The 23,101-nt window shown below is 41.4% G+C and overlaps 2 protein-coding genes across 5 annotated transcripts; one reads left to right on the top strand and one right to left on the bottom strand.

Moving 5' to 3' along the window:
• The first annotated feature begins 121 nt into the window (after positions 1–121).
• Positions 122–16,359, top strand: brd8a (bromodomain containing 8a). Of its 4 annotated transcripts, none has more exons than XM_072662835.1 (20): positions 122–546; positions 897–990; positions 1,558–1,627; positions 1,741–1,790; positions 2,001–2,123; positions 3,076–3,156; positions 3,313–3,377; positions 4,013–4,143; positions 4,223–4,417; positions 5,275–5,368; positions 6,393–6,542; positions 7,884–8,026; positions 9,143–9,584; positions 9,963–10,006; positions 11,453–11,739; positions 11,833–11,925; positions 12,769–12,837; positions 13,279–13,561; positions 14,594–14,638; positions 15,449–16,359. In XM_072662835.1, the coding sequence occupies exons 1-20, from the start codon at positions 534–536 to the stop codon at positions 15,506–15,508; spliced, it is 2,532 nt and encodes an 843-aa protein (XP_072518936.1). In that variant the 5' UTR covers positions 122–533; the 3' UTR covers positions 15,509–16,359. The 4 variants fall into 4 exon arrangements, with proteins under 4 accessions (XP_072518936.1, XP_072518937.1, XP_072518938.1 ...); XM_072662836.1 differs by having other exon boundaries at positions 7,887–8,026; XM_072662834.1 differs by having other exon boundaries at positions 123–546; positions 11,450–11,739.
• Positions 16,360–17,019: 660 nt separating this feature from the next.
• dnajc18 (DnaJ (Hsp40) homolog, subfamily C, member 18) lies at positions 17,020–22,787 on the bottom strand. Its single transcript, XM_072662838.1, has 8 exons — positions 22,181–22,787; positions 21,118–21,319; positions 20,767–20,912; positions 20,365–20,577; positions 20,170–20,282; positions 19,710–19,819; positions 19,383–19,555; positions 17,020–18,441 (listed from the first exon to the last, which is right to left on the bottom strand). The coding sequence occupies exons 1-8, from the start codon at positions 22,320–22,322 to the stop codon at positions 18,317–18,319; spliced, it is 1,224 nt and encodes a 407-aa protein (XP_072518939.1). The 5' UTR covers positions 22,323–22,787; the 3' UTR covers positions 17,020–18,316.
• Positions 22,788–23,101: the final 314 nt, after the last annotated feature.

Here is a 23,101-nt window from a genome sequence, read left to right on the forward strand (position 1 = left end):
AGATTTCATAAAAAAAAACATATGCAGCGTTTCTTTATAAGTATATCCTGAGCAACTAATTGTGACCCAAATCCTAATCAGTACTCTCATGTTATTCCAACGTGCATGAACACATCATTGCATTGCCGATGTATCTGGACGACATTTATAGATGTAGACGTTTTTTAAAAAGACCGTTTATGGCGTGGACTTTTATTCCCGTTTAAGTCCTATTGGTAAATTTACACACCGGATATGCACCGTTACATTTGATAAGCAGGCGCTTGTCATGCGAGGCGCGGTGGGTCCAGTCCAGTCATGACAAAATGGCGAGCGGAGTTGGCAGTAAGTAATTCTGTGTGCATTGTCGACCACTGTGGGATCGCGATGTGGAGCCTGCGAGAGCTGCTTTTGTGAAGGCTGTGGTGCGTAGATGAAAGCCCGATGCGTTCACATTTATGTCCGATGCAGCTGTCTGCACCCACATCTCCCAGGAATCGCAGTCATCATAGATGAGAATGACATTCATTGGCTGATCCACAGGAGACACCAAGATGACAGCGAACGGTACGTTTACAGCCCAGAGCTCCGAGGAGAAAACACACAGTAAGCTAACTGTACAAGCATGCAGCCATGTTAATACCAAACCGTGTGCTATCAACGGTGGTCGATGCACGTTTTTTGGAGTGCGGTGGGCAAAATGGCTTCGTTAGCGTTTTAAATCTGATGGAGATCACACTCCTACACCCTCTCCTCCAAGTGCTCCTGTCAGCTGTAACCATCCGTTATGATGATAGAGAGTGGATTGTGCAGGACTGCCATATTTCAAAGCCTATTCAGCAGAAACGTTGTATACTTGAAATGGCTGAACATTGCAGTGTCTTGAACTAGCCCTGTCTTTAACTTTCTCTGGACAGAGCACAAGTTGCTGCTGGGCCCCACTGAGCCGTGGTCCATCAGAGAGAAGCTGTGCCTGGCCTCCTCAGTCATGAAGAGCGGAGACCAAAACTGGTGATGCCTAATCTCATGTGTGCTGCTATGTGTCACTGTAGGGTTGTGCAAAAGCCTTAAAAGGTGTCTTTATTTGTGTTTATTTGGTCATGAAAACACACTTTGGAGTAAATGCAAGTGTGATGTTTTGTGTGTGACTGCGTTGTCTTAACAATCTCCGAAGATATCCTCAAGGAAGCCCAGTATTCACAGTTACCTTCCAACACCTAGTTTAATCTAATCTAATCAGTATTTCAGTACAGGAAATCAGGTGAGCTTCTGGTGGACATGGACAAATCCATATAGTGTGTAGAGTCTATTCTAGATATTATGTCTTCTAACGGTGTTCTTCTAAGAAGCATGTCAAGAATTTTAACGGATATGTGTTTTTTAGAGCTTATTCTAGTATAATTTAATGTTTTTACTTAATAAAATGTATTGCTGAGATAATTAGTTCATGCCAGCCCAAGACTTTTGCACAGTACTGCATCTTACATTGTGTTAATAGTTAAATCCGAGACTTCGCTTTCTTTTGTGCATGTTCAGGCAGTTCTGTTTTATGTGTACGTGTCTTTTATTTTTTTCCAGGGTGTCCGTCAGCCGCGCCATTAAGCCATTTGCGGAACCTGGGCGACCTCCGGACTGGTTCTCTCAGAAGGTTGGTGACTGTACAAACGTGAAGTGCAGTGCAGTAGTGAGTCAGACTGCAGTAGGGAGAGCTTTGTTGACAGGACATGTTGTTGCGTGACATTTTTTTTCTGTCTCTGTCAGCACTGCGCGTCCCAGTACTCAGAGCTGCTGGAGAACACAGAGGCCCCAAAGTAAGTCACACTCAGGGTTTACCAGCGCTGGTAGGCGTTATTGGGAACAGTGCTAATACACACAAATGTCTATCTAAGCATGTGACATAAGTCATACATAATAATTAACAGTTGCAGACCTGACACGTGCACCTCATGGGCTTGGAGGTAAATCAGGTTAGGGCCAGAGAGAGACACTGGCCTTACTTGGGTGTGTGTTTTTGTACACAGGAGGAAGCGGGGTGAGAAAGGAGAGGTGGTGGAGACAGTGGAAGATGTGATAGTGCGCAGGCTCACTGCAGAACGGATCGAGGAGCTGAAGAAGCTCATCAAAGACACTCAGGAAAAGCACAGGTAGTCTTAGTGCACTTATAACATATTACTTACATTGTATAAAAAACATTATAAAAACTACTGTGTTGGTGGTTTTACATGAGAATTTCTGTGTCTGAAAAAGAGGTAACTATTGATTCGTGTTTTTATAACAGCATGGTTATCATTAATTTCTGGAATCCTGGGCATCATCTTTGGCTCCCCTAGATTTAGTATTGCTGGGGAGCTGTGTGGTAGTAAAACTCTTGGTACTCTAGGCAGCACATCAAGTATGAAAGGAAAGCACTGTGGCGTTTACTATAGGCTGTGAAGGTGCTCAGATCAATAATACACTGAAATAGCTGTACAAACATTAAATTTAGAAAGAGATCACAGTGTGTGTAGTGGGAGCTTGTGAAACCAGAGCTGTTAATCTAAAATATCTGTGGTGAAACTGCTAAATTATGGAATTTGGAAAAGCAAGTGACATTGTAATATTTATTTTTCTGTCATATATATTTTATTATAAAATAAATACAAGGATTTTTACCAGATTTCACCAGAAATCAGTAATTCACCATGTCACAATATTGATAAAGGTATCTGTATATCTAGGATTGGAGTAAAATACCAATACAGGAAATATATAAACTTCCTCTAGTAGATCTATCATGGAAAATGAGAACAGTGTGAATTTTCCTTTTGTATTAAGCAGCGAAAATTAAGAATTTCTTTTTGACGTTTTTGATGTGACTATTGCGCATGTGCACATTGTGATATCAGTGCTGAAACAATATATTGTGCAACTCAAATTAAAATACAGTGATAGTATATCAGTCTGTTATAACAGTATTGTAACTTTATATTGAACTAATATATAAACTATGTAGAATAGTTCCTATTCTGTGTCTCTCAAATAAACAAATAAACGTATGTTCTGTCTAGTCATTGTCCTGACAGATCCAGGTCTCACTCTCCTGCTCTTTGTCTTTAGGAAGCTGAAGAGAGAGGCGGAACTGATCCAAGCAGGCCACCTGGACACCAGATTAGAAGAGTTATGGGGAGAGATTGTACAGTAAGAACCACATGCACGTCCTCAGCACTCCTAAAGTAAAGATCTTTCAAGTATTGTACAACAAGTAGCTAATGGGAACTTGGGACAGATTTGTCTTGCTATGTATGTCTAGCATGTCACTTTGCATACCGTTACTGATGCATCTGTGTCCGCTAGGAGCAGAAAGCAAGAAGAGGAGGAGGCTGAGGTGAAGAGAAAGGCGACAGACGCAGCCTATCAGGGTACTGGAGGAAATCTCACCTTCTTACACTGCTCTCATGCTAACATCACACTTATAGTTACATTCACAATGTCCCAGTAGCTCATTGGGTCGACAACAGTTATCCATGTACTTTGTAAGTCTTTATTTTCATACATGGTATCTTTCTTTTTCGGAATGCTGAAATTAGATTGCTAGTTTTTAAAGTCATCAACTAAAGCTCTTTTGCAACAAGAGAGTGTTTTTATTTGATGATATTTTCACGTATCCTAGATATATTCAAAAGACTTTGAATTTTGCTATTTTGTTCTTTTTAAATGAACAAATATATATTTTTAAATTATAGATAGATACTAATCATAGTCATTGCCTAACTTATATGCAACCATCATTTTCTGCCAATACAAGTAACCTCTTGGTGCCCACTCTATTGCATACATCGCCTTTTCACACACCTGCCTTTTGTCAAGCCCACAATTCCAGTCTGCAGAGACTCACGTCTCCTGTAATGTTAATTTTTTAAATGTGCTGAGTGGGCAGGAGCTGATATTGAGTATTAAGTGAACCATTGGTGTTTCTTTGACGATGATGGCTGAGCTGGTTCTCTAGACTTTTACAACCGTGAATCTGAAGCACATTGTCTCTTTTCTCCTGCAGCCAGACAGGCAGTGAGGAACACCCCAAAGCGCTTGTCCGGTGTGACCATGCGTTCGCCATCTGGGGCCGCCTCCCCAGGCCTGGACTTTAACCTAGGAGACTCATCTGAAGATCTGGGCACAGCTGCCCCAGTAAGTTCCTTGCCTTTATGTTCGATCTTGTTGTCCCTTCATTACACCTCTTACACAAGTTCTTCATTTCCACATGCAGGGCGCTGGCTCGGCAGTGTTCACCCCCGTGGCCGAGCTGCCTGGGGCTGGGTTGGTGGAGGTGGGGCTGAGCTCGCTGCTGGAGGACTGTGCAGGTCAGAAGAAGCTGCTAGGTCAGAAAGCCACACCGCCACCCTCACCGCTGCTGTCCGAGCTGCTGAAGAAAGGCAGCCTCCTCTCCACCAGCCCCAGACTGGTCAGCCTCACAAAATAACATATGCCGTGAAAAAGTATTTGCCCCTTCCTGATTTTCTCTATTATTGCATGTTTGTAATATTTCATAAAGCCTTTTCAAACTAAAAGCACAGATCCATTGATTTAAAGAGCAAAGTTGTCCAAGATGCAAAACACCTGGGTGAAAAAGTAATGGCTCCCTTTTATTAAAATGTAATCTAAATCTATTAAAAATATCAGCCTTTCACTTTGTTGTGATGAAATTTGAGGCCACTCGTCTTTGGAAAACTCTGAAATGTAGGTTGTAGATGTGCAATATTATCTCTGTTGGGTTCAAGTCATTGAATTGAATTGACTAGATCACGGCAAAATTTTGTTTCTTTTCATCCTTTAAGATGTGGATTTTCTTTCCTGTTTTGGGTAACCTTCTCACAGCACAGCCCAATTATGGTTCCGCTTCCGTTCATGGACAGCTAACATAGACAGCCTACTTACGAAATCTGTGGTACAGAAAATAATTCATGGTTTATTCAATAATAACAAGCTGTACAGGTCTTAAGGCTGTAAAACACTCAAACAGTGTTCCACTACCACCACCATGTTTGCCAGTTGGTATGATGTTCCTGTTGTTGTTAAAAGCAGCATTACCCTTAATTACCCCATTACCCAATCAGGTAATGAATAATGATGAATATCATTATTATTTAGATTTAGTACTTATGTAACTAAGGAAATTACTTTGGCGTGTGTGATTTGCATGTTGGTTAACGTTTGCTTCAGAAATATATGAAATAATAATTACATTTGGTACAGACATCAGTGTGTTATAGTGGTAGAGGATTTGGTAAGAATAGCACACTCATGCCAAGTATGTTTCAGGTGGCGGATGGGGAGTCCCCGTCTGGTCAGGTGGCAGCAAGCCAGGAATCACAGCTCACAGCTTCTGCTCTATCTGCCTCCCAGGCAGTGACCGGTACCCACACAAACACACCTATAAGCATACATTTCTGCAGACATATACCTTACGTCCCTTAAGTTTCTTATGAATTCACAATGGTTTCTGGTTTATTAACACTTTCCCTTAATGAACCACCAGCTGAGAGTCCTAAATGACACAAGGAAGTGTTACAGTAATGGCAGGATGCTCATTCTGTCATATGTCACTTAGTTTCTGTGTACACTGTCTGTGAAATGTTTGGGAACCTGTAGCCTTTTAAATGCTTTAAAAGGTAGAAAAATAAAATAACACTTGAAAGGGACCTAGACATACCATAAAACGTCAAACACTGTCCTCCTTCAAAAGTATCGTGACACCTGGTAATTCATTGTTTTGTTTGAAATTAATAGTATCAATTATCCTTCTTTTGTTGGAGTAACTGTTTCTACTGTCCGGGGAATGCTTTCTACTAGAATTTGGAGCAATACTGTGACGATTTGATTATATTTAGCGACAGAAGAGTTAGTGAGGTCCGGATGTTGAATGATCACAGCCCCAACCTCATCTACAACTTCCCAACTCATCCCAAACATACTGGACAGTGAACCATCATTCCAGAGAACGCAGTTCCACTACACCAGCTCAGTGCTTGGTGGCTTTAAACCCCTCATTAGGCTTTCGTTAGGCATGCTGCCAATAGGTTCATGTTTATCTGTTCCAGAGAGTCCTATTCTATTGGAAGTACTTCTCTACAGGAAGTAGACAAGCTGTGTGTCATTACTTAATTTAATTGTTAATTAACAACAACAAACATTACTTGTCATTACAAACATTTTATCTACCAATACAATCAAGCAACCAACATTTCAAGGTATCCAAACTTTTGACAGGCACTGTATGCTGCAGTGTGAGGTTCTCTCTCAGCTTAACATCTAGCTTGCTCTCTCTGTATGCTGTTTGTTTGGTGGTCTGCCATGTGTGTGATTGGATTGTGTGGTCTGTGTGATTGGGTTGGAATGGTATGTGTGTGTGTGTGTGTGTGTGTGTGCATACATCCCAGGTGCTCCCACGCTGTCTCGTCTGCTGGAAGCTGGCCCCACCCAGTTTCCCTCTCAGCTGGGCTCTTTGGCTCCTGCAGAGTCCGCCTCCCGTGCTGCCCCACCTGCTGCTGTAGCACCTCCTGTGGACACCTCTGCTTCTCTAGATACAGGTGTCTTTCGGCCCCTCTCACTGTCTCGCAAGCCCTTTTCACACCCAGGTTACCTTTACAAGTAATTTTGGCCGTTGCGTTTACTCTGATGCACACGTTTATAAAGACCATAAACTACCCACAGGTCCATTCCTAATACATACATACATACATACATACATACATTGCAAAATACATTGCCTACATTGCCATCAATGCAAATAAGATATTTTCTGTGTCTCTCTGGAATCATGTTCAAAATTCATCACTCATGAGTTAATGCTAAAACTCTCAACTGCTAAACTAAATAGAACAGATTTGGTCTTATTTGTTGTTGGTAACAAGCATCAGCATATTCACTTTATAGCAAAATCAGACTCCAAATAAATAAGGAATGTCAAAAACTATAGATAATCAAAGAAAGAGAACATCAAGATGACAAACATATCTGTGTGGAACACAGTTCATGTGGAACACACACAACACCATACAAAAGCTGTGTTGTTCAGAATGGTACACTTGTTAATTCATTTCCTATTTACTACATAGTATTTTTCTACACAGTGAACTGACTAGACAACGACCAAGAGACTTTTCAGACACCAGTTTGGAAACACTGCTTATTAAAAATGTGACAGAAGTTTTGAAACATACATGATATAGAGTTGATATGGCAGTGGGGAAAGCCCCCCTCTATGGGGAGATTTACCCAAGTGCATTAGCCAGAACAAGTCAAAGCCAAATAATCTAATATATTTATGAAACAGTAATTTGACCTTCAGTTTGGGGTATTTTGGTCTCTACTCATTCATAAAGATGGGAGCCTGGTCTTGTGTAACTGGTGTTGCAAAGATGGCTGCTGACAGGCTGTGAACAGAATTATCTAGAAGGTCTGACACAAAGCAACAACTTGCTCTTTGTCGGTAGTAGGACACCATTGTATTGCATTATGGTATATGTTAGACATTCTAGTGTACATCATCTGTACACTACAGCTGAGGACAGGGAAGACCCTGTGACAGGGAGAAAATACATGTACACACGTAACCCCTCCCTGTTTATTTAATTACAGTTAAATACAAGTACACATAGAAGTGCATGTGTGAAAGGGGCTTTACTCTTTCCCCCTATTCCTCTTCCTCTAATCCTCCTGCGCACTAGCAGCTCTGGACAGTCAACCAATGCATCTTTTCCTTTGATGATGAGTCAGACTCACCTTGATGCAGCATTTTTGCTTGCACAGTTGTTGTTTTTTTTATGATAGAATCGTGGTTTCTGCTGGTCCTTCTGCATGCATGTGTACACGTGTTTGTGAGAAAGAAGAGATTGTTTGACTGAGTGTATATTTTTTAAATTCTAAAGCAGGAGAGGATGATAGACACTCAGTCTCAGTGGAGAGTAAAGCATCAATGTTGGAGGAAGAGGACCTGGTCACTGTGTCTTACATGGCAGACGAGCTGGATTTGGAGACAGTAGGAGACATCATAGCCATCATTGAGGACAAGGTGAAGTTTTAATTTCCTTTCTTTTAGTTAAGTAAACTGATTTATTAAAATTCTCTAATGCTCAACCTTTTCATCCCTATCTGCTGCATCTCTAGCATACCATCAATTATTATTAAAAACAACAACATTTAGTTAGCCGCAGTTTAGCTTTGTTGAGGAGAGGTCAACAGAGAATGACCAGACTTGTTTAAACTAGCAGAACTCAGATGATCACTCTGTACAATTGTTGTGAGCAGAAAGGTATCTCAGAATGCACAGCACATCAAACCAGCAGAAGACAATGTCAGGTTTCACTTTTATCAGCCAAGAGCAGAAAATTGAGGCTGCAGTGGGCACAGGCTCAGCAAAACTGGGCAGTTGCAGACTGGAAAAACATAGCCTGATCTGATGAATCTTGATTTCTGCCTAGAAGCTCAGATGGTAGGGTCTGAATTTGGCACCAACAGCTTGAATTCATGGATCCAACCTGCCTAGTGTTCACAGTCCAGACTGGTGGATAGGGTATAGTGGTGTGGGGAATGTTTTCTTGACACACTGTGGGCTTGTTAATCATTTTCTGTCTTAAACAGCTTTTTTGAGTATTGTTGTTATACATGCGCATCTCTTCATGACCATAATTTACCAATTTCATGTCGCATGAGGTGGGAAAAAGGAGAGCCTTACCGCTCACCCAGTAAGAGCCAGGCCAAGTATGTTGTCTTAAATTCCTGGCACAGACGTCTGCAGCATTGCCAGAAATTGAACTCAAAATCCTCCAATGAAATGGCCGACATTCAGATAATTGTACCACTCTGGAGCCTCATAAAATTAGTTTTACAAGGAAACTCATTAAAATGATTGTCTGTGCTAATAGACCATATGGCAGAGATGTGGCAGATGCACGTTAGGCTATAAAACACTGGAATATGCTTTAATACATAATACTGATATGTGATCCAATGCATTTTACAACCTCTTTCATATTTATACCATGGTAAGATAATTGTTGTATGTGTGTATGTATTTATATGTATGTCACCACACAACCAAAGCCCGAAACCAACGTTCCAAAGCTATACTAATAATCTAGGTCGTATTCTTTGTCATTTTGCTGATCTCCCATTTATTTTACTGCAGGGTGATGGGAATGCAGAGGCTCTAGATGCAGCAGCGGTGGAGGCAGCTCTGTCTCTGTGTGAGGACACAGGCCACGCCTTGTCGGGTCACTGGGAGTCCAGCTCCTTTAAGCCTGTGGGTTCTGAGCCACCTAACATTGCTTGTGCAGAATCTCTGATTGTCCCCTCACTGCACCCAGCCCTGCAGGGAAGGAGGGAAGGCGTTGGGGTCAGACACGAGCCCTGTGGCTCCAGTGAGGGCTGTGGGCAGGGTTACCCACTCCCCTCCTCATCCACTTTGTCTTGCCGCCCCTCTGGAGAGTTGGCGCATACTCACATGACAGGAGCTCATTCTGAACCAAAACCAGAGTCAGAACGCCAATGCAAAGAGGGAGGCCAGCATACAGCATCACCACCTGCTGCAGTCAAGAGTGAAAGTGTTGAATGGCCACAGTCCCAGATAGGTAGGTTAAACCTGTAAGTACAGCATACAGTACTGTGCAAAAGCAACATTGTTCACTGGTACACCTCTCTGGGTATATGTCACGTAATTGTTTATCCATAACTGTGCTGCAATAAAGGCATTTTAATTGAATGAAGAGTAATGAGAATATGCACTTTTTAAATTTAGAGAAATGTTGATAACTGATTTAATGAAGTATTTTAAGAAATAGTGCCATTTTAATTAGTTAAAGGAGACTTTGTGTAGTAATTACACATCCTGAATGTCTCCAACACGACATCAACAATAAAATCACAATTTATTTATGGTTATTTGTGTTGTAGTTTTATTCTTTTCACAAACAAATCTTTATTTTATCTTTTTCTTATCTTGCTTTTAGGTTCTCACGCAGACAACAATCCTACTGCCAGACAGCACTCCAAGGTATAATAGAATCAGAATCAGAATCAGAATCTCTTTATTTCACCAAGTATGTTACCCATACAAGGAATTTGTCTTGGTGAGAGCAACACGTATGACAAGTAACAAAGAAACACAGAACACAGTCTTAAACTAAAGGAAAATGACACTAAACAATAAATAGGGTAGGGGATAATTTAAAAAAAAAAAAGTAGAAAGTACTAAAGGTAATAAAGGTAATAAAGGTAATAAAGAGCTGAAGTTTCCAGGACATGTGAAGCTGCAGGCAATTTGTATGCACTATATGGGTATTGGGACACCCACTTATTCATTGTGTTTTTTTTTTTTCAGAAATGGCATTATAATTTTTTTAGAAGGGCATTATAAAATCTTACTGTCCAGGGAGGGCTTTCTATTAGCTTTGGTGTAAGGATTTGATTGCGTTCAGCTACAGGTCTAATAAGGTCTAGTAAGCACTAGTAAGGTCAGGATGTAGGATGATCACCACCCCACCTCATCCCCAAATCCCCAACTCATTTTAAAATAATGGATGGAGCACCATTAATTCAGAGAACACGGTTCCACTGCTCCACAGCTCAGTGCAGGGGGATTTATAACCCTTTAGCCCATGTCTGGAATTAGGCATGGTGCCGAAAGGTTCATGTTTACCTGCTTCAAAGAGTCCTATTCTGTTGGCACTTCTTCTCTACAAGGACTAGACAAGCTATGTGTTTGCATTCACACATCTGTGTCAGCAATGGGTGCAACTTAATAACTAAATGCATTCATTAGAAGGGCTGTCCACAGACATTTGGACATATAGTTCATGTATGTATTTAACAGGTGCTGTTTTTGACAGTGGTTTATAGTGGTGGGGGAATGTAGCACTTAGAGTCTTGTCTAAGGTCTCATAGAGGCTGTTTACACCTTGCATAAACATAGGTTTCATAATCAATAGTATCTGGATATACTTTGAACAGATTCTGTTTACATTGTTCACTAAAACAATGAGAGATTCCACAATGCAGTGGAAAAATAGATGGTTGCAAATACACTGGACTATTAAAAACGCTAAAGAACATTGCCAGCTGTACTCAGTCATCTAATGGTAGTTGTATCTGGCCACAGAAAATGCATTGCGTTTACACTTGTGTTTAAATGTGGTCAAGCTGTACCTCTGACTTCCTGTCAATGTGGTTTAAGTGAGACGATCGTAATCCAATCACAACTTCCTGATTGCGTTTACACCTGTTCTTTCATGTGATCAAGTGAAATCTGAACATGATCTGATCACCAATAACACGTTAAAGCAGAGTGTAAACAGCCTCTTACAGATATGTAAGCTATAGCCAAAATATGGTATTAATATAATTCCTGTCTATACAAGAAATCTAAGCTCCTACATCTCCTATATGGGGGATGTGGTGATAACCACTATGCTATCCAACCTTTTTTTTCCAATTTCAGAAGGAAGTCAAAGAGGAGGAAGAAGAGGATGATGAAGGAGTGAGTGATGCTGAAGAGGGCAGTGTATTGGAGGCAAAGGTGGGTTTGGCAGGTGATGGGGGTGAAGAGTGTGGGGGTGATGAGGAAGGAGAGGGGGTGGAGGGGTATCTTTCTGAGGCGGAGGGGGAAACGGAACTGGAGCCTCCGGCCAGCGAGAGTGAAGACGGCTGCAGCATGCACACGGCTTCCTCCTCCCTACAGCTCCACACCACCGCTGACTCTATCCCCAGCAGCCCCGCCTCCTCCCAGTTGTGAGTGAGCCAAATGCACAGACTCTCGCACACTTGTGGACAGTTGATTATTTGTAAAATAGACACTAATGAAATGTGCATGTTCTTTTTCAGCTCTATAAGCAGTGAGGATCAGGAGGCCATTCAAGCACAGAAGATCTGGAAGAAAGCAATCATGCTGGTGTGGCGGGCAGCAGCCAATCACAGGTCAAATGTCTTTGCAAGCAACAGCAATACCTTGTCCACTATCCAGTTAGATAACAAATGCTTTGGTGTGGAAATTACACATAGGATGTTGGTAGACTTGGTAGTTTGGGTGCAATTAAAATGAGGCTTGGTGCGATTGCTCTGTTAGTGCAGTTAGTTAGAACCTACTTAAATTGTGCAAATGTACACACACACAGCTTGTCCAGTCCCTGTAGACACGTATTGCCAATAGAATAACACTCTCTGGAGCTGATAAACATTAATCTATTGGCACAATGGCTTATGCCACGTGTGGGCATTGAGCTGTGGGGCAGTGGAACTGTGTTCTCTGGAATGATGGTGCTCCATCCAGTACTTTTGGGATAAGTTGGAGAGTTGGGGGTGAGGTTGGGTGGTGACTAACAAGGCTTCTGTTATTGAATGCAGTCAAATCATCACAGCAATGCTCTGAAATCTAGTGGAAAAACTTTTCTGGACAGGAGAGACTGTTACTCCAACAAAAGCAGGAAGAACCCTTGATTTCAGGAGAAACAATGAATGAGCAGGTGTCCCAATACCTTTGTCCATCTAGTGTATTTCCAGTGAAACTTTGTCATAAAATCTGTCCATTCAGGTGTGAATTCTAAGCCAACCCAAACTCAAAAACATCATCATCATGTTCTGCTTTGGTCCAAACCAAGGGAACTGAACTACGAGCATAAACCCACCCTTAAACTGACTCAAGCAAAAGAGAACACACACTTCCTTTCTATGAAGTGATCACACCTCTACTGAAAAGCAAGCTTTAGGGCATGTGTTGCCACAGCTGTCAAAGTAACTTTAGCCCTTGGTTCTTTGGTACAGGTATGCTAATGTCTTCCTCCAGCCAGTGACAGATGACATCGCCCCTGGTTACCATAGTATTGTTCACAGGTAAGAAGTCAGGAATTAGTAATTTCTTATTTGCCTCTTTATACCATTGCATAAAATGCATATGTTTTTTCATGAGTTCAGACCATGTCATCAGCGTATGATACAGGAGACTGTAAAAAAGGGAGAAGACTTTGGGCTGAAGTTTAGGTGGCTTCTGCTTTGGGGTAGAAGGCCAGACCCCCATGTGATACGTAGAGCTAGTCATGAGAGATGTGGCAAATTAAAGGGAGGTGATGGGGTGGTGGGTTTCACAGACTTTGTTGTAAACATGTGAACAAAATAGAGATGAAACTGGTAAGAGGAGGGCCTCACATATTTCATAACTCCACTTTCTTTGTCATCTTAAAATTTAATTCTGATTTATGAAGTGTTTCATTTTTACTCACTGTTCTGTTTAAAAACCTTTTAAAAATAGACACAAATTCTCTTTCTCTGTCTCAGGCCCATGGACCTCTCTACCATAAAGAAGAACATTGAAAATGGGCTGATCAGAACCACAGCGGAGTTCCAGCGTGACATCATGCTGATGTTCCAGAATGCGGTAATGTACAACAGCTCAGACCATGATGTCTTCCACATGGCCGTGGAGATGCAGAGAGACGTGTTGGAGCAGATCCAGCAGTTTCTGGCTACTCAGCTCATCATGCAGACCTCAGAGTCAGGCATCAGCGCCAAAAGCCTGCGCGGTCGAGAGGCCAACCGCAAGCAGGACCCTAATGACAAGGTAAGACAAGCCGTACAAACAGACTCTTTCCGAACACACACATCATTGCAGTCAGAACAGAAGCTGTAACATTAGCAGTAACAGTATAGGAGAGGAAAGTCTGTTAATATAGTGAGAATTTCATTCAAGTCATTTTGAATCATTTCAGCTTTTCTTCTGTTTTCTAAAATAATAATGATAGACACCCCATGTGATAAGTGGAGCTAGTCATGAGAGTTATGGCAAATTAAAGGGAGGTGATGGGGTGGTGGGTTGCACAGACTTTGTTGTAAATGTGTGAACAAGATAGAGATAAAACTGGTAAGAGGAGGGCCTCACAAATTCAGTTATTTCATAACTCCACTTTCTTTGTCATCTTAAAATTGAATTCTGATTTATGAATTATTTTAAACCTTTTAAAAATAGACACAGACACACATTACCAGTAACAGTATAGGAGAGGAAAGTCTGTTAATATAGTGAGAATTTCATTCAAGTCATTTTGAATCATTTCAGCTCTTCTTCTGTTTTCTAAAATAATAATGATAGACACCCAGCATGTCAACCTCCCCTTTTACCAGCTAGCTGCCCTGTCTTCAAGTATGCGTCCCAAAGATGGTTCCTCTCAGCTTCAACATGTGTCTTCTCTGGGTAGGGGGGGGTTGAAAATTGTGCTCCAAAAACTTTTGAGAGCACAACTTTTGAGAGCCCAAAACTTTTATTTTGGGCAACGAGATCCTTAAAATGTTTTGACTGGGGGGTGAGTTGGTCTGAATGGATAATCATAGGTCAGCTGGTGGACTGCATAGGTTTAAATTCCTCTGTAGGCATGAATTAAGAAAGGTAAAAATGTAACTCAGATTTCTCCTTGGCATTTTTGTTTTTGCAAGTTTTGGTGTTGTATACATGTGAAAAAATGGAGAAATAGATGAATAGTTATTGTGTTTCTATAACTAACTTGCCCTTTAGTGCATGGCTCTCCACTCTGTGTCTGTGTAAAGGTATGTATGAATGTATAATCATCCTTTCTGACACCTGTTTGTTTTCTTACAGGACAGCGTTCCCATGGCCTCTCCTGCATTCCTTCTCTCTCTCTTTGTAAGCATTTTTTTCTTGTCATTATCCCTCACTGAGCACTTTATTAGGAAGACTACACTTATCATATCTTACTCTCAAAACAGCCTAAATTCTTCACAACTCTGCCGAAAAGGAGTTTTAATGCTGTGACTCTCCAATTCCACAACATGCCAAAGGTTCTCAACTGAATTCAGGTCCAGCGGGTGGACGGTCACTGTAGAACACTGAACTCATTGTCAAGTTGTGAAACCAGTTTGAGATGAGTTACACCACCTCCACCAGCCTGAACTGTTGACAGAATCTGTTGGTAGAAAATTGTGATCCTACCTTTTTACCTCAGAAAAAAACAAAGATTCATCAGACCAGGACATGTTTTATTCAGTCTTAAACTGTCCAGTTTTGCTGAGCCTGTGCTCACGGCAGCCTCAACTTTCGGTTCTTGGTCGACAGAACTGGAACCTGGCGTGGTCTTCTGCTGTTGTAGGACATCCTTTTCAAGGTGTTGTGTGTTTGAGTGGCTATCTGGGTCCTGCTGGACCATATCTGCATCACTTTATGCACTACACTACTGCTAGATGATTGGCTGTTCAGGTGCCCAACTGCCTCAATGAGTAGATGCACAGGTCATCCTAATAAATCACTCAGTGAGTGTAAGAACTACCTGTTAGAGAAATTTATAGCTTTTGTCTTTTCATTAGCCCTGTAATCTCTATGGGTCTGTATGAGTGCTGACACGTTCATTTCACTCTGATAATTACATTCATTGCATATTTGTCTCAAGGCATATGCTGAATAGTAAGCCATGTATGTTTATTCACTCTACTGCTGCAGGACGGGGGCACCAGGGGCAGGCGCTGTGCAATAGAGGCCGACCTGAAAATGAAGAAATGATCAACTGTGGACTCCATCCACTCCCTGACTAGTGGTAGAGCCACAAAACCGTTCCTGTGTTTCCCTCAGAACTTTTACTGCTCGTCTCCTTCACCTCCCCCCACTCTTGGTAAACATAAGCACTTGCGCCCAGTGGATTTGAGTTTTGAGAACAGGTATTTATGCAGGAAGAAGAGCCGTGTGCCATCTTTAGTAAGGACTGGACTGTCCTGTCCTGCAGTATGTGTAGCTTTGTCAGTCTAGATTACTAATGGTACAAGTATAGTTTATTGTAAAGTGACATTTGCTTTGTGCGCAGATGATACAGCTGCACACGAATGTATGAGTACAATAAAATGATGACGACTGGGCACTGAGCCTAATATTGTAGGACCCCTCAGGTAAGAAAACTGTGTTTACACAAAACGTAAGCATTCCTGCAACTGTAAAGGTGCTGAGACAGCCACAAGGAGCAAGGAAGAGAGAAGCCCCTCAGTGCACCCCTTTACCAACTCACTAGGCATAGGCACATAGTGCTGTTTTTCGCTACAATAAATCTTGCAGACCAAAACATAAGTTTTAGGGACAAGAAACTTGGGTCAATATGTACCGTTATCGCTACTCAGGTGCCAAACATGAGCACATTCGGGAAGAGAGCGCTGCAGTGCAATGCATCTTGTTTTTCCCGTTTTTTTGTCTGACCTTGTCTGACCTAGTATTAAACCACTCACAAGACTCTCAACTTAACAATAATTATTATTTAAAAAATGTTTGCAAACAATATGGCAGAAATATGCTGATTCGTCTTTAGATTTGAGTGCAATTTACTGCTAAAGTTATTACTAATAAAATCTTTATCCAATTCTTAAGAAGCTTCACAGACTTTTTTTGGCTCCTTATGGGTCTCCCTCCATTGAAGAATCACAGGGACCTTGGTCTGTCCAACTTAAACTGCAAGCACTGAAATACTTTTTTTGTGTTTGATGATCTTTTTAAAACATATAGCTTTGTTTAAGATTAGAAGTAGTGTATTTTTCACACTTTCCATTAGGACTGTGTTCAAAAACCTTAAAAACGACCTTATTATGTTCGCATTATTTAGCCTTCTGAAGACTCTGTTTCAAATTGCACTCATTTTGAGTACAAAGATCAAGAGATAAATTTAGGCAAAACACAAAAAGTACATTTTTAAGGCCACTGATCCACAATCATAAGAAACAAAGATATTTTGATCAGCTCTGACTAACTGTTGTATATTTTGTCCAAATTCTAAACTGCATTAAGCCCCAAAAGAGTTGCTTGTGCTTAAAACCCATAATCACTGCTTGTTGCTATATTACTGTATTTGTAACCCTTTACAAATAAGTGCTCTAACTCTCTCTAACTCTAATCCAGGAGATCATCCCACTTTCCATATTTTATTAAAAAAAAATGTAAAAATGAAAAATTCAGAATATCAGAAATGGCCCAGAAGTACAATGCTAGTGCAGCCCTAAACCACTTTAGGATAAATGGAATCCAGGAGAAAAAGAGAATTCTTAGTGTTTTATTAAACCAGCACAAAAGGTCACTCAGCACCAACTAACCAAACACTGGTTTGGCTATAGAGTGGCAACAGGGTAACATGGCTACAGCTCACATAGGTTATTTATTTATTTATTTATTTATTTATTTTCAATTAGCCCTCCCATTAGTTCTTAATTAGGACTGTAGCATGGCTCTTAAGCCCCCATGTAAGCTGTATTAAACAGACAATCATATTCTGAATTTCATGATTACTGTTGACTGATAAGGTACAACATTTGAACAGTTCTACAACTGAAAAGTTACAGTTGATTCTTTTGTGCGTAGGATCTTAGCATGAGCTCTAACATAAGTCTAACCTAGCTGTGCTGTGTATAACACAAAGCAAAGGAAATCTCCCACTGGGCTGCATGCAACACAACAAATGTGGAATTAGATAAGAGGTAAATGTATGAACAAATCTATGAAAAAAAAAATACTGAGGTAATAGCTTTTGGCAAGGTTATAGCGCACAGAAAAAACTTTTTTTCCTCTCTCTCTCCACAACACAAGACTGAAAATGTGTTTTAGAGACTGGGTTAATGTATTGTGATGCCAGGCATCCAGGGCATACTTAACTATTAATACATTATTTTAGGGTGTGAACAAACTGTGAAATTAAAGTCAATGCTGTACTCTCCTTGAAGAGCTTTTGGAAAGCAGCAATGGTTTTGGTTTAGCCAATATGAAGGGGAAAAACGAAATACTTAATCTCAGTGTTCAGCTATAAGCTCTTCAGTGTCATTAGATACTTAAAACTTAATCTACGTCATCAAAATGATTCAAGTTAATATTAGGTTAAGTCAATTAAATTATCAGTAATACTAATAAAATTCCATCAAGCTCCAATAAACTGGGAGTGTGAACAGACATATCTCTAGCATCAACCTGAACAGCAAGCCTGGAGCCCAAGTTCCTTAATGTAAGGAAATAAAACCCAGCTCTGGCACACACACACACACACATACACACACACACATAAAGAAACACGCCCTCTGCAATGAGGCTTCACTTTCGCAGAAGGCGGATTGAATTTATCGCTTCCAGCAGTTCCAGTGCAATTCAGCATGCTAGCAGCCTTTTTCCCCATGCAGCAGGGCAAAAGGCACCATGCTCCCACCCAACTAAACACAGCTCAGCTCAGACTGACCCCCTCTACGCATCATCTCTCCCACCCAACAGAGTGACCTGCACAGATGAACTCAAATCAATCATCAACAATAAGAACCATTCTGGGGGAGACCATGCTGGAAAAGAGAGCATCCCTCAGTCTCCCCTCTGCCGGCCTATGAAGCGGTGCAGCTTCTCGCAGTGGTCCAGCTTCATGGTTTCGGCCTTCTGCTTTAGCCGCTCATCCCGATAAAGCTGGCCCAAGTTAGCCAGGTCTGACTCTGTAAAAAAGTTAACAGGCACACACACATACTGTTTGGTTGGTATAGGACACAGTCAGCAATTGACAACAAGCCAAAAACAGCTACAAGGTTTTTCCCCTTTTTTTATGTTTCAGAAAAAATGCAATGAAATATATATATAAAACATAAGTATACTGGACAGTGACCATTTTTGTAGTTCTGTACACCACCTGAGTAGATCTCAAATGAAGCCATTAAAATGTGACTGAAGTGTACTTTCAACTTTCAGCTTTAATTTAATATGTTTAACAAAAATACTAATTAATACTGGTCCCTTCAATTTTTTTACTTGCTCAAAAGTAATTGGACAAACTAACAATTTTTATGGCAGTCTAAAGTCAGTCATTACCAAATGCTGTTTTCTCCCTTTGTGTCTTTAGTTTTTTTCCTCAGTAAGTGAAAAGATGCTCAACTGGTATGAGCTCAGGTGACTGACATTTAAGAACATTCAATTTCATGCATTAAGAAGTTGCTGTTGCTTTTTGCATTATCCATCTCTACAGTGTATCACACTTGACCGAATCTGAGCAGACAGTATAGCTCTATACACTTCAGAATTTCAGCCATATCACCAATAAACACCAGTGACCCAGGTCTATGATTCGCTTGTGCATTCCTTCTAAACTTCTTTTAAATAGACATTTTAACAAATTGTTTATTTTATCATCTCTCTGAGGTTTGTTTCCTTTTTTTTATTATTATTATATTTTAAACCTAACGAAGGCCTCCTTCATCTGCACTGACTTTACTGTTGAAAGTTCCTATTTGCAGCTACCAAATACAGATTCAACATTTGCAATGATGCCTTACCTTTAATCTCCATAATCCGTAATATAAATACTATCCAAATACTTGGATGGGACTTGTTTCATACGGCTTCATTACAATCAGAATTCACATTTCAGTGACAGAACACTCACTCTGTTGTTTCTCTTTCCAGCAGCTGCTCTGTAAATGATCTATGTAATCGCTCTCAATAGTCTTCTCCAGCTCATCTAGAGCTGCCCCACGGTACTCCTTCTCAAAGCTTTTATCCACATAGTAAGGGACGCCCATGTGCTGGGTCTCTCTGCTCACCACCAATCCCATGGACCTTGTAAGAGAGTAGAAAGTTCTCTGATCAATATTCCTTAATGTACAGATGCCTTTCCTTCTTTGTAAGCCTGTTAAAAATCAATGCCAAGTGTGTGCTCAATAACTCCAACAACCCGGCTGCAGCTCAGATCTGAAGAATGGGTCACACTCACGGTTTGTAGAAGAGACTGTAAGGAGGGGTGGTTGCCATTAGCTGGGTTACCACAGAGATAAGGATGAGCACCAGCACAGGGAGAAGCTGCAGTAAGGCTGTGAATGTGTTCTTTAATAGAAAAAGAAAAAAAAAAAAAACACAATATTCACACAAACATACATACCGGGGAAATAAAAAAACAGAATCTGACTAAAGCATATCCAGATACTATCCGGACATGAAACTCATGCTGATGCTAATGCAAGGAACAACAAAAAAAAAATTATCACAGTGGCCCATGCAAAAGTTTGGACACTGTACAGAGACAGTAACGCGGCTCCACACAGTGGTGTGGAACAGTGAATCACCACCTTCCTGTAGCTCCTTGGCAGTCATTTGTAGGTTTTGATTCGAAGTAAGCAACAGGGTAAAGGAGTACAGTAGTACAGTAAAGGTAAGGGAAAAAGACAGTAACTGACCTGGCTGCGGTTCTCTTCAGGCTCCTCTTCTCGTCTCTCATATGCACGACGTCTGCGTGGCTGGTACACATGGGCATAAGAGGCTCCTCTGTTGGTGTACACATGAATGTTGCCTGCAATAATGCAATGGAGATTTAACATGCATTATGTCACACTGAATACAATACATACACACATTTGACAAACTAGGCTAACCTGTTGGGAACCTGCCCCCAAAGAAAATATTGAAGAGCTCCTCTGGGGAGATATCGGCCTCAAAGTCCCTGTGGAACGTGCGATGGTGTCCATGTGTGTGACGTGGCTGGGCTGATGAGTGACTAGCTGGCTCTGCGGCACCCTGTTCCCCATAGCGATCATACTGTTCCCTCTTCTCTGGGTTACTCAGCACTGCATATGCATTACCAATAGCTGCCAAAAAATGAATGTGGAGTTTAGGACAGTTATTGCAAAAAGGTGAATGTTTAAACTGTCTGTGGCGTAGCATACGACAGCAGTCAGAAAAAGCAAGCCATCGTCAAACAGTTAAACATGGACCCAGATGGACACAGTGAAAAGCTTACAGATCTGCTTACTATGTTAACAAACAGAACCACCTACCTTTAAATGCATCGGTAGCACCAGGAGCACAGTTCTTGTCTGGGTGAAAGCGTAGGGCAAGTTTTCGGTAGGCCTTCTTCAGGTCTTCATCACTAGCGTCTTTTGGGACTCCCAGAATCTCATAGAAGTCCTTACATCTCTTTATCCTGAAAGCATTTAAGAAAAGGACGTTTCCAATAATCCAACATGTACAACTGCAAAGAACAGTAACAGAGTAACATGCACATACACCCTTTTATCACAGCAGCAAAATGTTCTGACTAGAACTGGTGCAAACAGAAATAAAGGAATTAAGGTCAATTCTGTCAAATATCAAGTCTGTAATTAGTAATAGCTGTTTAATGCTTATACCTGAGGACTCCCTGTCTCTGCTCTTCAGTATAGCTCTTTTTATCATCACTAGGCCCCTCACTGTACTCTCCTGCACTGTGGCGCCGATGGACTCGCTGACTAGGACCGTCTTCATCTGTGTTCCTCCAGCCGGGTGGTGGCGTGTATGTGCGCTCTTCAGGGGCAGCCGCGCTCCCATTCTTCACGATGGCATCAATGAGGACTGAAGGTTTACAAAGAAGCACACAATGAGACTTTGCTGAGAGAAAGTTGATTTGTCTGGTGCAATTATAAAATTGATATCTTGCCTTCACTGAGAACAACTTAAACGTATGTGCACATCTTCCTACATCCACATATGCAAAGCTACGCTACATGACAAAATGTTTGTAAACACCTCTTCATCCATCTTCTGAAAGTAAGAATATTACTGGGGAGTCTGTGCCCACTTTACTGCAGTAGCAGCCTCTACTCTTCTCAGAAAGCTTTAAACTACATAATGGACCATTGCTATTAGGATGAGATTGCTTTCAGCCACAGGAGCATTAGTGAGGTCAGATACTGATGTGGAGGACTAGTACTGGATCACAAACACCACTCCAGCTCATCCCAAAGGTCTCAGAGAGAACAGTTCTACTGCTCTACCGCCCAATGCTGAGGTCTTCATAGCACTCTAGCCAAAGCTGGGCATTGTGAATAGGGACCATGTTTGTTATGTGGAGGTGGAGGTGTGTACAAATCACCAATCAGAAGGGTGTCTAACAACTATGATACATGCAGTGCAGCTCTAGCTACCGTGGTCAGCTTTGACATATATATATATATATATATATATATATATATATATATATATATATATATACAGCTTGATGAGCAAAGATATAAAGAAATTAACATTTAATTGAACATGTCTAAAAGGGACTCCAGTGTTTTGCAGTGGGAAAACAACCCAAGCACACCACCGACCCGAGCGTGGATTATGCAACGTCCAATATCCAGACGCTGCACTTTCTATTTCAGCGCTCGGCCACTGAGCGCCCCTGCTCTGCCAACCGCGGGGCTTGTTAAATCACAGGCTACTGACCTCTGGCTCGGGCGCTGGGGTAGATCTTCTGTGCTTCATACAGCATCTGTAGAGCCTTCTCTTTTCGTCCTGACCGCAGGCATAGTTTAGCTTTCTCTATCAATCGGTCAGATTCCTCCTTGTCCGTTTCAAACCCCGGCATCTCTCACAGCGGCTCCCCTGCCCGACACTGACACCTGTGCTGACGACCGAATGACAGCTGCAGCGACAGTTTGCCAAAGACTGCAAATGCAGATCTTTGGGAATTACAATTTCTTTACAGTAAACACGGCACTGTAATGGTGCACAAATGTACCGAGCTGTCAATGTTCACACCATTCAATAATGGTCTGCCTTGGCCAGCTAGCTAGCAAAACCGGTCCGTGAAAAGAAGCTAGTGCTAGCTCGCTAGCTAGTAATAACAACACGTACAGCGGCGGACTAACGGTAGCACTCGTTTCTGATTCTCAGCAGCTTTGTCCTCACATTCATGCAGTTCTCTTCTACAGGAATATTTCATAACCCGAAACAGCATGTCTGAAACTAAATGCCCCGCATGACTTCACAGAAATACGAGCTATGCGAGCAAGAGACGAACACATCTAAACACTAGTAGCAACCGCCATTGCTGAGGGGAAACGGAAATGCGGTAAGGACCAAATCCACGGTGAAGACGACATGGGGCTTTAAATGGCCTCCTGACTCAGTGCTACAGCAGTGCTCAGCTTACAGCTCTGAGCCAGGGCTTGGTTTGAGGAGGATGCAAAGGAATGGCAGCTCCTATGTATAAAAAAGACAGATATCATGTCCTTTGTGAAACGTCTGTCTCTACTTTGCATCTCTTCACACTTCAAATGAATGTTACTGGGTGATAACTGGAACTCTATTAGTGATATTTCAGATATTAAGCCTGTTGATGTAATATACAAAATACAAAATACA

Source organism: Salminus brasiliensis, chromosome 18 (assembly GCF_030463535.1).
Source record: "Salminus brasiliensis chromosome 18, fSalBra1.hap2, whole genome shotgun sequence".
NCBI classification, from domain to species: Eukaryota; Metazoa; Chordata; class Actinopteri; order Characiformes; family Bryconidae; genus Salminus; species Salminus brasiliensis.